Raw genomic sequence first — 17,045 nt, 5'->3', positions numbered from 1 at the left:
AATTGATCACTCGTTTTCCACAGGTAACTATTACCTGCGTGTTCTTTCACTTGAATGCACAACCCAAGACTAGAGTCTGGTTTGCCAGATGCTGCACAGATCTCTTTTCAAAGAACAGTACCCATTGCCTTCAAATAGTGCCCATGTCCATAAAAAACAAAACAAAAAAAAAAAATCAAATCCAAATGAGGTGCAAATTGAGCACTTTGGGTTAGCTTGTACATGGACTTCAATGAATCTGTTGCGCAGATTCTCATCCACAGAAGGGGGACCTCACTTTATCCAAGAACATGACTGAATAACAATTAATGGTTTGCAAAACACTCCTTTGCTAAGGTGATGAGGACTCTCTTTGTACTGAGAGAGAAGTGTGAATGATTTGCATTAAACAGGGCATGGGAGAATGAGAATAAAACAAAACAGAGAAGAATTAACTCTTTAGCATGTCACCCCTCTGCACTGAATAAGGCAGAGTTTAATATTTGAAAAAAAAAAAGTGTGATCATATAACTCTAGAATTACCTTAAGGCACAAACACAAGGACACCATTAAAATTACACAGACCACCTTAGTTTTGGAATTTCCTAACTTTTGGGTACTTGACTTTGAAACTTTAGCATTCTTTTGAAGGGTGTGAATGTGCACATGTCATTTCTTAAGTTCCTAAATTCTGGCAAAATTCAGCAACTCAAAAAAAATCGGGCCTTCTTGGAAACATTGTCAGGTAGCAATAAAAATACAGGCATTACCACCAGCCCTACCTGTAAGTTTATAAGCTCCAGCCCCTTCCACTGAAATCAAACATGACCACATACCACGATTCACACAGAGCATTTCTAAGGCAGTGATATAAATACAGAAATCCAGGGCTTTTTAATAATTTAATTATTAACTACTACTCTGAACTTTTAGGAGAGACAGAGGCAAAAAATAGAGAGCTTCTATTAGAAAAGAAATGCACGCTCCTCTATGGTACTACAGCCTTCAATCATGATGCTTAATGTCCACAGTGTGAATACTTTTTAGTATGTCAAAACTAATTACAAACGACAATTAGACCAAGGATGCTCAACCTCTGCCATGTGGAGCTCCCCACAGATCAGGACAATTGGCAGTGGGGGAGCAGTGGCAGGTAATATCACTACTCAACCCCACTGCCAAAATCCCAAGCCCTGCTCAGTGGGTTGCAGACAGGCCACAACCCTTGCCCCACACAGCCAGGCCACAGCACCTTCCCACTGGTTTGGAGCCAGCCCATATCCCCTTCTCCTCCCCAAGCTCTCCGTGGGTCTGGACCATGCCACTTTCCCTCTGCCCAGCCAAGTCTGGGCCAAGCTGCCACCCCCCTGCAATCCCGCACCACTTGGCCAAGCCCACTTTCCCCTTACCCCTCCACAAGGCTGAGACGTGTCCCCTTCCTCCTGTGGGGTTGAGCCATGCCCCCTCCCCTCTTCAGGCTGGATTTGCACCCGCCCCGCCTAGGTTGTTGCTGGGCCATACCCCCTTCCCTGGCATGGCTGGATTAGGACCAGGCTGCTCCCTGCCCCACTCTGCACAGCTGGAAGGGGCCCTACTGCACTTGCCCCAGGTACAGGATTGGGTCCACTGCCAGATCCAGCCCATGAAAGAACCGAACATTACCCATCCGGCCTGCCGGACAAAAAGGTTAAGCACCACTGAATTAGACAACTCAAGAGCAGACATTCATAATGTTTGCTTAAAAACACTGATTACCAGGATTTCCCACTGCATGACCAGTACCTCCAGAGACAAAACCATTACTACTTTCTTCTCTTGCTGCTTCTATCTTGGGAATACTGCTCTAACCACACTGCGATAACCGACTGCAGTAACTAATTGGTACGAAGGTGACAAACTGCAAGAAAGCAATAAAGGTAATGCAACTGCATCATACCAAACTCTGATCCTCTTTCTCCCACCCGAATTATAACTTAAGGAGATTTTCATATTAACCAAGTATTATAAACCTGACACAGAGGCACAGCAGAATGTAAATAAAATGAATTAATTATCAAAAGCTGAAGCAAAAGCCAACTGCTTATGCCTAAACTTGAAGACTCCTCGAAAAGCTCTGCTTCCTGCTTAGACATTTACTTAACTAAATAGATAGTCCTTCCCCGCAGAAACCTCTGTAGTTAACTATACAGTCTTATTCCATTGCATGGATCAGTTCAAACACTTAATTTTAAAAGCATTAGAAGTTCATGATAGTCCGCACACCACCGCCAAGGAGGTAGGGTCAGCATGGAAAGTTAAGAAATGTAATGCTCAAAAGTTTTCATTCTACTTTATCTTCTTCCTCTGCAGCGTAGATAGCTTGATTCCGCCTCTTAATTTTCTTCACGCCACTATTGCCATTCTCATTTTTCCCAATACGCTTTAAGGATCTCTCATTTAAGCTCTTTTCTTCTGCCTGCTTACTCCCACCAGATTTCTCCAGTTCCTCATTGGTGGAATCCATTGCATCATCAGATGATACCATCATGGAATCTGGCATGATTCTGATGTCAGAAAAGCTTGCAGAAAAGTCAGGAGGGTGATCAGGTGAAGGATCCACAGAACATGTGCTCAGCTCTTCATCTCCACCCTCTTCATCCAGCATAATTTCATCTGGGTTAATGGACAAAGACAACCCAGAACTATCTGTATTATATTCACTGGGTTCCTCTGCTGACCCAGTACTGTCTCTCTCTTCTTCCTCCTCTTCATATTCCCCACGAACAGAACCTTCTTCTTTCACTTGCTGGATCTTGTTGTTAATGTCAATGAGGCCAAACTGGGCACAAAATTCAGTGGTCTGAGGATTGATGACATGAACTGGTTCTAGGTGTCTCTGAGGTTTGTTGGGATCATAACAAGCAGCTGTCAGAGAGAAGTTAACAGGAATTTTGAGATTATGGTTCATCTCTTCCAATACCTCTTTGATAGCTTCTTCTGTTGCACTGTAATCCCACCTAGAAGAATTTTTTATGAGAAAAATAAGTCAAAATTTATCTCATGTTCCCCCCACCTATGGTTCTCTTTAAAGACATTAACACTAAACCATTTTACCCATCAGCAACATTTAATTTTTCAAGTGCTTTCCCCAAGAAATGTATACTACCTCACTTGGTATGAGGATTCCAATAAACTATGATATGAACCCTAACTGAACAGAAAGTAATATATATTTAGCATCCTAGCCTGGAAATTTACTTTGGTTTCCAAGCTGTTTTACTATAACCAAGTGGCAAGATAAACATGGAAGAAACCAGTATTCTGTGCAGTCAGCTTTTCAAGCACTTCGCCACACAAGCTGGGTTGGGACCAACTGTGAAATACTTTATAAGCACAGCCTGACCTTGGGAATAATCACATACTCCTTTTTTAACATGCGTAGGATAGGGAATTCAGGGAGTTTAAAGCAAGAAGGAACCATAAGATTCTCTCACCTGAGCTTTATATCCCCCTCAATTTCACCCAATTTCCCTTATATTGGCTTCTGTAACTTGTGTTGAGATAAAGCCTATCTTTTACACAGTCATCCAAGCTTAAATGAAGAAATTAAGGCAGAAATCATTACTTCCTTTGACTATTTGCTCCATTAAGTTCGGGCAGAATTTGAGTTCATCTGGCTTCAATTGCCAGCCGTTAGTTCTTCAGTACTCTCTTCCCCATGTGAAGGCACTTCTATGCCGCTCAAGTGACCCTTCCATCACTGAGAAGATAAAACTGATCAATCTCTACAGCTACGCCTACAAGGTGTCCAGGACACCCCCAGGGAAGGGCACCCTTGAGCACCCTGCCCACTTGCACTAAACCCAGAAGTGTGGCAGTAAAGCCACTTAAGAGACTGATCTTTAAATGGGGGTGGAGGGGAAAGGGTTATCTTGTGTGCTCGAAAGTAGCCCCAGGAAGGGCTGAAGTGCCTTCATCACCACATTCCTGGGTTTTACCCAAGCCAGCAGGAGCAGTTGGGTGACCAGCTCACAAGAATTTGTCCCTTCCTGCACTGGGAACATGGAGCAGACACCCTATTTCTCAGTAAAAAGGCATCGTCTCTAACCCTCAGATAGTTTTTGTGGTTTAACTGCACCTTCTCCATTTTTTCCCCCTACATCCTTTATCAAAGTGTGGAAGCCAAAAGCATCTACAGTTATTCTCGTAAGAGGCACAACTGCTTTATACTGACAGATGGTCTGAACTTTTCAAAATATTATGGCTGGCAATAACACAAGTTACAATAGAAAGATAAATTGATGCTCAATTAGACCAGACATTTTTAAAGTGGTTTCCCATTTATCAGGTGCACAATGTTTATACTTTACATCAAAAGCTATAAAAAGAGTTGTGATCTTAAATGACTATGGGTGATGTTTCAGATTATATTTCTCCAAAATACATAGCAGGCATTACATTTGTTTTTAAGAGAAGTAAAAAAAGAAGAGTGCTCACCTGGCCAAATTTTAATGTCAGTTCTTTTACTGAACAATCTTTAGGTTGGGAGTGGAGTTTTGCATGCTGACTTCAATATATTTGTCTAAACTCAACAGGCAAATGTTGCATTTTTAATCTACATTGCATGTGATACCATGTGTCATAATGTAAACTCCACTCAGTTTTACATAACATGTAAAAATGAGTACAGCACTGATAGATGAACATACACGTATGTGCCAGTGAAACATGAGTATGTTACTGGAGTATTTTCTCAAATCTCAGTGCTCTGACAGAGCAAGCTGTCAGACCAGAGACAGAAGTGAGGATCTGTAGCTGAAGGATTACAAGCCTGGCTCATTTTAGGTTTCTATCAACCCATCAAGGCAACTACTGCTGCTCCTTCCCTGTGAATAGTTTCTTCTCATGACTCTTAAAGTCTAGAGTACCCTTTATAATCCGTGCGAAGACATTCAAATGGCAACATCCAGCCCTGGGTTTCAGTGAACAAGTCTTTAACACTGTGCTTAGTGATAAGTTTCCTATCAGGGACACAGCTTTCATTGTCAGCTTGATATGGGAAAGCAGAAGGCAGCACTTAGGCAACCCTGTCAAAGGACCCCAGCAAACTTTTTGCAGGTTCATGGTACAGGACAGTTTCAGCAAAAGCATCCTTAAAATATGCAGCATTCTCCACTGCCTCTCCTTATTTGGGCTGTAAAGTAATAACACAGCCCCTTGTTACTGAAGTATCCTAACACTTCACAAGTGTAAGGTGCATTTATCCCAACACATGTGAGGGTGAGGAATGCTGATATCCCATTTTACAGGTAGGAAACAGACACCCAGAGTCTAAGCAACTTTGTCAAGGTCACTCACAAAACCTACAGCAGTGCAGGAAACTGAATCAAGCTCTCACAGATCCTAGGCTAGATATTAACTACCATCCTTCCTCAGCCTCTTCTGCTGCCCCAGAGAGAAGTTGGAGTCTGATCTCTCTTGCTTAGAGAGCAGCTGCCAGCAAAGGTGCAGCTGACCTCACAACATCCAAGCAGGTTTGTTCCACAGGAGCTGGTACAGCATTCCTCTACACTACCAGACTGCATTCAGGAGTGTCCAGAGAAGCAGATCCCAGGGGATGTTCATGTCTGAGTACTCCATGTTCTCTTCTCTGATGGGGACTTTTCTCCCCATTCCCACCCTCACTATGAAGCCTGTGGCAGTTAGGAGAGAGTTAGAATACCTTGGATCCCAGATAAGCTTTAGCTACAGGTCATTCTGAAGTGCTCAGACAGGCTTCAGAGACTTCTCTTGACTTCCTCAAGACAAAGGCAGGGCTGAACCTCCCCTTGTCCTCTGCCTCAGATCCTCTTACTCTGTGCACTGAAGCTTCATCTCTAATGGGGGTTCCCAAATTCCTTCTTCCCCCTCGTGCTGAAACCCCACTGGTGAAGAAAATGAGGTTCCCTGACTGCAAACCTTTTCCTGCTCATCTCCACACAGCAGAAGCTGGCAATGCCAGCCTGAGCTGCAGTCAGGACCAAGCCTCGGGCCCGACTTCCCTGCTTTACAGGAGGCCAAGAGCCCTCTGACTGCACTGCACATCCAGCTATACCATGCACCAGAAGGCTTTCTTTAAGCCTTCAGGTCATCTTCTTGTTTTTTTCTTCTAGCAGCAACAGGATTCTTTAAACAGTCATATCTAGACTACCAGATCCCCTGTACATAAAAATACAATATTAACCAAAGGATGTGTGGTCTGTGACTATGTGCTGCTTAGGAAACCAGTAAGGCGATTTCTTCAAAGGGAAAAAAATCTGCAAACTAAAAAGAAAACCCTGAACTTGTAATTTTAGTAACAGCATTTACAAATGTTACATTAATTACATTTTTTTGTTGAAAAGATGCAGCTATACCAGTGTATACAAATGCTATGTCTATCCCTTCAGTTCAGTGTTATGGAAAACTTTTTTCATGCAAATATTTAAATAAATGTGAGGATTCACCAATTCATGTTCCTTCAAGGCAGCACGCACTTCTACGCCTGAGAGCAGTACATGCTTACAAGGAGCAGCACAGGCCACCTTAGTTCTCTGCTTCCAGGGTTAAATGCAAATTTTCACATCCAACAACTACTTCAGAAGTTCTGCTTGTACCAGTGACTGCAGCAACCATTAGATTGGAACTGTGGCCTGATTGTCTATTTAAAATAACTTCTTTACAGCACATTCTTTCAACCCATAACTTACCTTAGCAATTCTTTATTTTACTTACTTTGCATGGAGGCCATTGTTTTCTGGCATATTCCATGAGTTCTGAGTTACATTAATGAGATCGTTGGTTGCCTTGAGAACAGCAAGCCACTCAGGATCATACTCCAGAGAGTCTGATGCGTTGGGGTCATGGTCTATGTCTATAATCTTGGGAAAAATAATATTGGACAAAAGAAATGCCTTATTTTACTGATATTATCTTAACAATAGCACACTCTCCAGGAGTCTTAGCAGTTATTCAATGTTACAAAAACCAAGTTAAAACAGCCTCAACTAAAACTTACTCAGCCAAAGCATAGCTAGAAATAACTGACCCTCTCTCTCTTTTGCAGTGTGCACAGGTGTTCTTAATTCAGGTTAAAGAGGAGAGAAGAAAAAAGTAACTTCAATTTTTAATTCCAATTAGCAAATGGACTCCCCTACAGACTTCAATGAGGGCTGGTAACAATTTAAAACCCTTGTCTTCACCACCACTAATGCAAATAAGCCAATCCATGTTTGGGAACGCTCAAGAATGTTCTGTCAACTATCCTCTCATAATATTGAAAGAGTTCTAGGCATTAGCACATCTACTGAATGTGGGTGCATACAACAATTCCACCTGATTCCAGGCCATTCACAGCTTAAATCCTGGAGCACAGACATTATGCTCTTGCCAAGATACCCCACTCGCCAAAGAAAGTTGCAGCTTTCTGCACCAGGTTCCAGCTTGTGAACTAATCATGACATAGCCCCACGTAGCATATGGTGCAACAGTTTAACCTCAAATAAAACGGATGGGATGATAGAATCAAGTTGCCCGTCCAAAAAACCATCCCAGGGGGCTAGGCACACATGGGGAAGCAGCCTTAGCTCCAGGAAAAAAAAAAAAAAAAAAAAAAAATCAGTCTTTTCCAGCCTGCCTTGGGAGTCCTCCCCAGGACACTGAGGAAGCACATCTTCTTCAGACCATTTTTTCTCCCCTAATACTCTGGGTATTTTACATGACATCTGTCATACAGCTCTTTTCCCCGAAGACAGAATTCCAACAACTACAGCAGGTCACTGGAACACAGCTCATAGTAAGAAGATAGTGTCATTCTGGCCTATAACACTGATGAGCTACTACCATATACCAAGGGTGTTAGACCCCCAGCCCACAGGCTGGATCCAGCGCCCAGTGTTATGTCGTCCACAGGGCTTCCTATGGGTCCAAAAATTTGGCAGCAGAGGAGCAGCAGCATGACTCCCCTACTGCCAAATTTCTGGAGCTGCAGAAAGCCCCGAGCCTTGCATGCCAGAGTGTGTGTGCATGGTTTTAACCAGCAGCGCAGGGATCCGATGCCACAGGGCTGTCAGGCCACCAAGGCCCAGTCTCAGCACACAGGGCCCTAGGGCACAATCCCAGCATGTGGGGCTTGATCTAGCCTATGGACTGGCCCCACGCCATTTATCTGGCCTGCTGCCCTATACTCTGAATTAGTTGGTACACTGGGTGTGAGTAACATGGCTCAAGAAGCAAGCAGTCTATATAGGGACATAAGAGACTAATACTCTTACTTACACTCGAAATGGAAGATATGATTTTCCCTACCTTGACAAGCTCTCTCCTGTCATGAGCAGCAATTTAGATTTACTTGGACAGAAGAATTCATCTTCAGCTTGCTGCTAAGTAGTGCACTCCTTAACTGAGATGCATGAAGTACTTAAAATGTGACTAGATGACCATTTCATGAAGGTTTTACCTGCAGGAAATCTCTGTGCGGCAGACATTTATCCAGGGCCAAGAATTTTGTTGCTTTTGGCAGCTGTTCTTTAGTGTCCATCTAGGAAACAGGAATAAAACTATTACTGACAGTGTGTAAAGCAACTTGATAATGGAGCCATTCTGAATCAAAATGATATAGGGGAGACTCAAAAATAAGATTTAAAATTTCAGCCATTTCTCTGCACTTCAGAGACATCCAATAACACAGATTATAAGGGGTCATGAAGTCATTGTCTATTTGATACTCGCTAATCTCAGCAGTTCATAAGTGATAATGACCCTCTTATACAATCTTGCTTTTCCAGTTATCAGGTTTCTATTGCATTTCTCTATTATATCTGTTGCCTACCTGATAATTTCTCTTGTATCCTGTTTTTATTTACACATGGAGTTTTACACAAGCCCTTATTCCATCTGTTACTTAGCTCTGCTGTGTCTGCTTCTCACCCAGAGCCCTGAGGAAGGATGCAGTGGTACTCAAAGCTTACCCAGTCAGACCTGGCACTGACAATGGAGACTTGAGCTGTACATGGGACACTTGCTTTTATTTAGGGTTTGTGTTTTTTACCTGGTGCTGCATTAGGGCTGCAAATTTAACATGCAGATGGGCTGAGAACCAGTAGGCGGGTTTCAGATGCTGCAGGAGCTCAGAAGCAGCAGGGCTGCCCAATGTGTTGCTTTCCACTTCTTGTCGGAAGAAGGATTTCTTTTTGAGAAGCTGTTTCTTGTTTCCAAAGTGATATATACTTCTTGGCCAATCATGAGACATAAATATATCCATTGGCTGCTTTAGCTAGTGATCCAAAAAAAATACATACAAATTGTGAATGAAAATGTTATCTGGAAATTATAAGCATTACAAACTCACATAGCAAAAGAGAGCATTTGAAATATTAATTAACAGATGCATCCTACTCCTTTGCCTGACCACAGATGCTATGACATGAAAGCCTTATTTTCTAAACCAGAGGTTTTCAACCTTTTAATAAGTGTACCCCTGGCAGCCAGACACAGGGCAGGGGCAGAGGGTGGCGCACAGTGGTACACAGAGCAATGGCAGTGCAGAGTGGTGGCTGCCACATGCGAGCTCCCCCCACATCTCCCCTGGTCCTGGGAGGCGGCAGCATGGGGTGGTGGTTTTCCATCCTCGCCTACCCGTCCATACCCCCTAGGGCAGGGGTTTTGAATGTTTGTGCACCCAAGTGCACATTTGAATTTAAAAGAAAAAGCGGTGGGCACCCATATGAATATTACAGTTTAGATCAATTCAATCATCTCATCCATTACTTAAAATTGCATTAGATCCGCAACTTCAAAATGCAGCTTCCCTTTACTTTGTATTCTTCTGAAGTTTTATCTTCTGCAGGCACCATGTTGGGAACTGCTGCCCTAGGGCCTTCCCAAGTACCCCCAGGGTTAAGTGTACCTCCAGTTGGCAACCCCTGTTCTAAACTACTGGATACAATCTTCCAGATTTAATTTGTAATTGATAAAATATTCTTTATGTCCCGATTCTGGGACATGGAAGATTGGCCCCCTGAAGCCCCGAGAGTGCCTGCCTGAGCTCCCATGTTTGGGATTCCCTGGGCACCCATCTTCATTACTCTGGCAGTCCAAGAACCTGGGATTGCAGCAATCAGATGACTGACAGCCTCAAGCCCAGGAGTGCAGATCACTGAACTTGCTCCATTGTGGTCCCAAGGCTGACAATCTCAGCCCAAGACCAAGCCAAAGCAAGTTCAACACTCCAGTGCAGTGCCAGGACTGCCGATACCAGCCCCAGGACTGCACCAGAACCAGCTTTCCTTGTGTACCCTGGAGATTCCCTGGGGTGAATGGGAGGGGAGGATGGGGCACAGGAGGATCACACCTGCAATATCAATGGGTAGGACAACAGGTGATGTATATTTTGCCCAGTTAAATGGATCAGCTGTCAGGGGACATCCCAAGGCAGCTGATCCACCAGTTTGCAGAGAGCCTACTTAACAAGGAACATCATACACCACTCTGTTCCAGGGAATCTCTGGAGAAGGTAGCCAAGTGGGCAGAATTAGTGATCCATGGCAAGGCCCACTACACCTCTATTTCCTCCCAGGAAGCCAGCTGACTGCTTCCTATTTTATATGGTTTGGGAAGAGAGGAAAATCTGGGCTGAAAAGTTTGCTTCTACCAGGAACAGCAGCAGAGTTTGCAGGGAACAGACACTAAAAGTCCCTGTGCTAGAACCAACAGTTTCTCCTGAACTCCAGCATCTTAGACTGAGGCTCTTGCCTGATGGGAATCCGGGTAGCTCAGGAGATGAAGCACTGGGCAAGTTTCCCTGCCCCAGGAATACAGGCACCATGGGGTTGGAGTCAGGGGAAGCAGGGATCCCTCTTTAACCATACAAGGCCTCCTTCATCCACTCTCAAAGACTTCTTTGCTCTTTCTATGTCCTTTACAACAGAGGTGTCAAACAAGCCCTTCCAGCCCTTCTGATCCCAAATCATTGAACACATTAGTGGAAAAAGAAACCCACAAGTGCGCACGCACTTGTTTAACCACAATTTGCTTTTTGGGGTTTTTTTATTTTAATAGGACTTATGGTTGAGTGTAACATTCCACTGTCCCCCCACCAAAGCAGAGCAGCAAACTGTACAAACCTAGCTAGACCTCAAATCCCCACACAGTACATCTCTAGCGACAGATTATACAGCACTACAAAAAAACTGTATGCTTCCAACCAAATAAGGAAGCCACAGGGAATGCAAACATCTGTCACAATATAACAAAAAAGCCTTAGCTACAAGCTCCGGCTGCCCCTCCCACATGTGACTTTACCTACATGCCTACGTACCCCTGAATAATTGGTAGTTCTGCAATTAAGAGAGTTTATGTGAAGGAGACCTGTCTGATAAATTTCCTTATTTACTGAAGATTGTATCTGTTGTGAGACAAAGTCAGACACTCCCAATTAGCCTTCTGCTGAAGACAGCTGCAACAAACTTTTGAGTAGCTAAGGCACGTAGTTCTAACATGGACTTGCCATCCTTGCAAGCTTAAGAGCAGGCTAGACAACAGTCATTTGGAAAGATTGAGACAGGGGTGATCCTGCCTTGAGCAAAGGATTGGACGAAATCAGTCAGCAACATTTTGTGGCAGCAGGCTAGCTCAGCTCCTAGGCAGGCCACCACCAGGACCCAGCTGCTGTCACTGTCACTTCTCCTTCCTGCTCAGCTACAGTACAGTATAGAAAAGTGCTGTGTCTGGGCAGCAGGGAAAACTGCAATGCAGGTAAAGCCCCAGCTGCCAAGGCCACAGGTTGCCAACCTATGGACTATCAGCTGTTCCCAATCTGTGGTACACGTACCACCGGTGGTATGCAGCCAACCTGTCAGTAGTACCCATTAACAGATTTATTATAATTACTTTACATGACAAAAATGTGCTGCTGGTACTTAAGGTTGTATCACTTTAAATTGGTGGTGTGCAGTCTATCAGAGTTTGGGAACCACTGGACTAAGTGATCTTCTGAGGTCCCTTCCAGGCCTGCTTTTTAATTCTGTAGAAAACACCAACAGCGCACCTCTAAATTCCCCTCACTCGCTCCAATATCATCTTCCCCTCTTCAAAAATAAATAAATAAAAGTTTTGCTAACCTGTTTGAGTTTGAAGACTTCAATGTTCCTCACATGGTACGCACTTCTTATTGTTTGTCTATTGTATGGCGGACACTCAAAATGTCCTGTAATGTATTAAGAAAGACTTGTCACAGGTATCCAGTTTCCTTATAATCCTCCCTGTGCAGAGCTCCTGGACCCACATGGGTGCCTGGTAGAAATGCCAAACAAAGTTCTCTGATTGCCAGTGGCTAAGATCATATGAAGATATTTAGGCTGTACCCATTATTCTGCCAGTTTTTTCCCCACTAGGAGGCAAAAATATTCCTAAGAAGCACTAATTCAAAACAGAACAGCAACAATCCTCAATTCTGGGGGGAGGAGAGTGGAGCAGTGCTAGCTGAGCAGGGGGTTGGACAAGATCAGCGGTGCTCAACCTTTTTGCCAGGTGGACTAGATGGGCAGTTCCCTGTGCCTGCATGGAGAGGGGGGCAGCCTAGCTCCAATCCGGCCCTATAGCGGGAAGAAGGCTTGACACATCCCCATGAGGGAAGGAGGGGGCTTGATGCAGCCCCACAGGGTGTGGGAGTTGGAGGTATATGGCCCAGCTCTGACTGGCCACATGGGGCTTGGGAATTTGGTAACAGGAGAGGATGGTCATATTAACTGCTGCCACTCCCCCACCACCAAGTATCCCAATCCATGGGGAAGCCCACAAGCCAGATGCCACAACTCCACAGGTCAACTGGAGGTTGAGCACCCCTGGACTAGATGAATGGTCACGTCATTTTGTCAATTTGTTGATATATGGAGACCCCCCCCCCAGTAAATAACTCCTTCCCCCACCAAATACATGGTACAAAAAAAGTTCCAAGAATCCTCCATGGGAAGAAAAACAAACAAGAGATAACACATTATTGAATACAGTAAAAATAATATTATTTTATCTTCAAGATATTTATGTTTTGGTTAAAGAATTGTATATAGTGGGACTGGTATTGCACACAACTGATCAATTAAAGACCTGACAATTCCACCAAGGATAGCTAGACATGGCTCAATAAAAATGTGGTGGAAAGGTTTGATCTACATCCCTAAAATTAGTTGCAACACTAACAGATCAAATCACTCACTAACAGCTAAATTCCAGTAGTAGTAGTGATTAGATGCATGGAGATGAAGCTCATTTGACTGTTCTGAAAGTCTCCAGTCAGCAGGCCTGACTATCAGAGAACAGGTTTCACAGGCCCTAAAGTTTTAGGTTTGCTGGACTAAAGGCATTTAGATGTGCTCACCTGGGAAGCAGCAGAACCTTCTAGACTACTGCTAAATTAAGTGAGTGCAAGACTTACAACCTTGGGGTCTGCAAAGACTGTTGCACATGATGCTGCACCACGAGTACTTTGAACAGGCCTGTGGTCAAACGCATCCTTGCAGAGCAAACTTTCAGATGTCTACTAGTAAAGTTTCAGACTGTCTACTAGTGAAGTTTAACCTCCATGTTAAACTACGAGGACATAAGACCTCAGTACATTTACTACCCTGCACTTCTTGAGAAACCTTCTTGCATAAAGAAGGCTCCCTGCAAGGAAATACCACACTCAGAGATCACAAAGCCAATTATAATACAGCTAGTGCGTGCCATGACAACAAAATTAACAGAACAGCCAAATGCAAAAGGACTACTTCAAAGCTTCACAGCATGGAAGCCACCTGAGGTCACTCTTCAGAGGTCTCTTGCTAGGGGCAGTACAAAGAAAGCATAGAAAGCACAGACCCTTGAAAACTCTGACCTCTAACAGGAAATAAGAAAGAAGACTTGAGGTGATTAGTGTTTTACCAACTGACTAACATAATATAAAGAAATGGTCTTCTTGGGAGCAGGGACTTTCCCTGCCCTTGTATATCACTGAACAGAGGAAGAAATGGAATTCTGAAAATCTGCAGCTCCAAATTCCAACTCAAGCCAGCATCTCAGTAATTCTATGCAATATCAAGGAATCCTCAATTTTACTGAATGAGATAAATGGCACCAGTCTTGATTTTCTAGCATTGGTCTATTTCAAAAATAAATTGCAGAACACTGGGATCATTGCCAATGATGGTCAAAAAGGAACTCGCAACTGTTGAATGCATCTGCCTTGCAGCAATCAACTGCCAACATACTCTGAGCAAGTCTAAGCATTCCACGGATGAGGTAAAACACACTCTGCTGATACACCTAGACATTCAGATTGAGGAGTTTGTGCCAGGCCTTTGCAGTAGCAGTCAACAGCAGGAATCTACTGACACGCATATCTTTGTTGGAAGTTGCAATTCCCCTAAGCGCACACCAATAATTCACACACATCACCAAATAGAAAGTTTATGGCATATTAATTACTTGTGCATTTTAAATGTCTTGCAAACTCTGTTTTTAATAAAACATTACCTTTTCTGTAATCATGGGATTTGAAAATGCCAGAAATTCCACCAATTCTCACACCACGATACTTCACTACACCTGCATAACCTACAATGAGAAGACATTAAATAAAATTCTCTGCATATTTTAAACACATCACACATTTGATCCTTAGTACACTTTTACTACGCAGACATGAGTTCTTAAACAGTTCAAAATTATGCTTTATGTTCAGGGTTCAGAATGAGCCATAAACTCCCAGAGGTCAATAAAACAAAAAAGGAAATAGTTTGTTTCAATACAACCCTCCAGTGACTCCACAGAGCCAGAGCTATTTAAGGTTAGATGTAAGCCACTGCTTCAGATCAGACCCTATGAGCGTATAGCTAGTTTGACATCAGAGGGTTTTGAAACAAAGGGAAGACCCAAAGAAGTCTGCATCAGGCCACTTGATGGAGAACAACCCAGGAAGTCAAAAAGGGACTGGACACACTCTTGGAGGAAAAGGGCATTAGTAGCTATTGAACACAGGAGTGAGGGCATGGCCTCTGAACCAGAACTTCCTAGACATTAAAAGACTGGAGGCTGCAAGCAAGAAAGGAACAAGAGGAAAAATCCTGGTCAGACCCAGCTCACACTCCCTTTCAGCATCCGCTCCCCGTTGCTGCACGATACATGACTTAACCTGTCAATGGGAATCATGGGCCTTAGCCCACCAAGTAAATCATATGTCCCCTTTGCCTGCATGATATAGCAGACCAGGTAAGATAGACCCATGGTCTGACCCAGTCAATGGCAGTTCTTATGCTCTTAGCCAGAAGCAAGGGAGGCTACAGGCTCCATACCAAAATAAAAACCCAACCCAATATTTACACTGTTAAGGGTCTCTGCTCCTTCCCACCAGCCTGCCCCCCAGAACAGGAACATTTCACCGGCCTCTTAGCACCAAATGTTAACACTGAAATCACTCATGGGAAACTGGAGTAACCACCTTTCGAAACGAAACAGGACGTGATTTTGCAATCTTAAATTGATGCAGTCTCACAAAGCCAGGAGCACCAGTTCAGAGACAACCACATATACAACGTTAAGGTCTTAACAGATTCATTTGGAAAGCGTTTGCTTGCTGCTGCATGACCTTCAAACCAATCAATTGTTGCAAAAACCAGGCAGCAGTGCAACCTGCAGCAAGCAGAGCAGCAGAGCAACTTCAGACCCACTGCATGGGGATGCATCCACCGTCCGCACAGCGCTCCGGCCACTCCAAGCACCGTGCAGCAGTGGAGGTCTGGGGGCCATGAGGAGCCCCTTTCACCCCTGCCTGACACCTCTGGGGCCGGAGCTGGGAGGGGTGGGCAACTTGTGGTACCTAGGTAATAGATGCTGGGCGCAACCCATCCACCGTAGGGCAGCTCCTGCAGGTGGTTGGAGGCCTCGTGGTTGCCGCCGATGAAGATGGTGAGCACTGGTGCCTTCTTCTCCCCAGAGTAGTACCTGCTGGTGGTCACCACACGGTCAGCGCTGCCCTGCCACAGCTCCCTGCACCCTGCCACAGCCCCCGTCCCCACTTCCTGGCTCCATCCGAACCCTCCACCCCCTGCCTCGTCCTCCAGAGCCCCACTGCCCAACCCCCACATTCCCAATCCCAACCCCCCCACCCACCGTCTCCAATCCCCACCCAGCCCCCTCATAACCTCTCATAATCCCCCCTTCCCTCATAACCCCCAGCTCCACCGCCACCTCCCACAACCCCCCCGGCCCCGCGCACCGGTGGAAGGCCTGCATGTGGCGGTACTTGGCGGGCACAGCCATGCACCGCAGGTCGGCCTCATTGCGCACGGCCTGGAAGTCGCCGCAGCAGAGCAGCAGGTCGAGGCGCAGGCGGTGGCGCCGCTGCAGCAGCTCCAGCGTCTCGTACATCTTGTCCAGGGCGCCATGGCAGCAACCCGCCACCGCCACCTTCATGGCCGCGACTGCGCAGGCGCCGGCAGCTTCCACGCGCCGCGTCACGTCACAGATCCGAGCCAACCCCCGATCCGACCAGCGCGCTCGCAGTGACATCACCAGCTTCCCCTCCCCCGTGATCATTGCGTCATCAGCCTGAGCCAACCCCACCCCCTTCTGGCACCGCCTCCCCTCGAGCGCACTTACTACGTCACCAGCGTACTCGTCACGCCCCCACGAGCGTGGGGCGGGCTCAGTCTGGGCTACCCGGGGCTGGGCGGCGATCGGGGCGTTGGTCCCCACAGCCTGCCTTAGCCCTGCGGCTCTGCAGGCACCGGTGGCCCCAAAATAGGGCCAATACTAAAGCCCTTTCCGTGTTACCGTCACGCGTTACATACATCACGCAATTGCGCAGTAAATTCAGACAGGCCACACGTGCCAAGCAGTTCCCTCAGGTTAAAAGGGACCCTCCAGCTATACACGGTGACAGCCTGAAAAGAAGCAATGGATCAATATCCGGTTCCTGCCCCACTCATTTGAGGGCCCTAAAGTCACCCAGCAGAGACTGCCAGCCAGACAAGAAGCTCCGTTAGCTGAGGGCGCTAGTGACTTTGTCCATCCTGAGAAACCGCCGTGTGCTC

The 17,045-nt window shown here is 45.3% G+C and overlaps 1 protein-coding gene across 2 annotated transcripts; it reads right to left on the bottom strand.

Annotated features, from left to right (window-relative positions):
* Window positions 1–850: 850 nt before the first annotated feature.
* Window positions 851–16,482, bottom strand: DBR1 (debranching RNA lariats 1). Of its 2 annotated transcripts, none has more exons than XM_019489880.2 (8): window positions 16,229–16,482; window positions 15,830–15,957; window positions 14,488–14,568; window positions 12,096–12,181; window positions 9,026–9,250; window positions 8,435–8,515; window positions 6,712–6,857; window positions 851–2,975 (listed from the first exon to the last, which is right to left on the bottom strand). In XM_019489880.2, exons 1-8 carry the CDS (start codon window positions 16,423–16,425, stop codon window positions 2,300–2,302), a joined length of 1,620 nt encoding a protein of 539 aa, XP_019345425.1. In that variant the 5' UTR covers window positions 16,426–16,482; the 3' UTR covers window positions 851–2,299. The 2 variants fall into 2 exon arrangements, with proteins under 2 accessions (XP_019345425.1, XP_006270504.1); XM_006270442.4 differs by having other exon boundaries at window positions 15,830–15,954.
* Between the last annotated feature and the right edge of the window lie 563 nt (window positions 16,483–17,045).

The sequence above is a fragment of the Alligator mississippiensis genome, chromosome 7 (genome assembly GCF_030867095.1).
Source record: "Alligator mississippiensis isolate rAllMis1 chromosome 7, rAllMis1, whole genome shotgun sequence".
In the NCBI taxonomy this organism is placed as follows: domain Eukaryota; kingdom Metazoa; phylum Chordata; order Crocodylia; family Alligatoridae; genus Alligator; species Alligator mississippiensis.
This window is presented reverse-complemented; position numbering and strand designations above follow the sequence as displayed.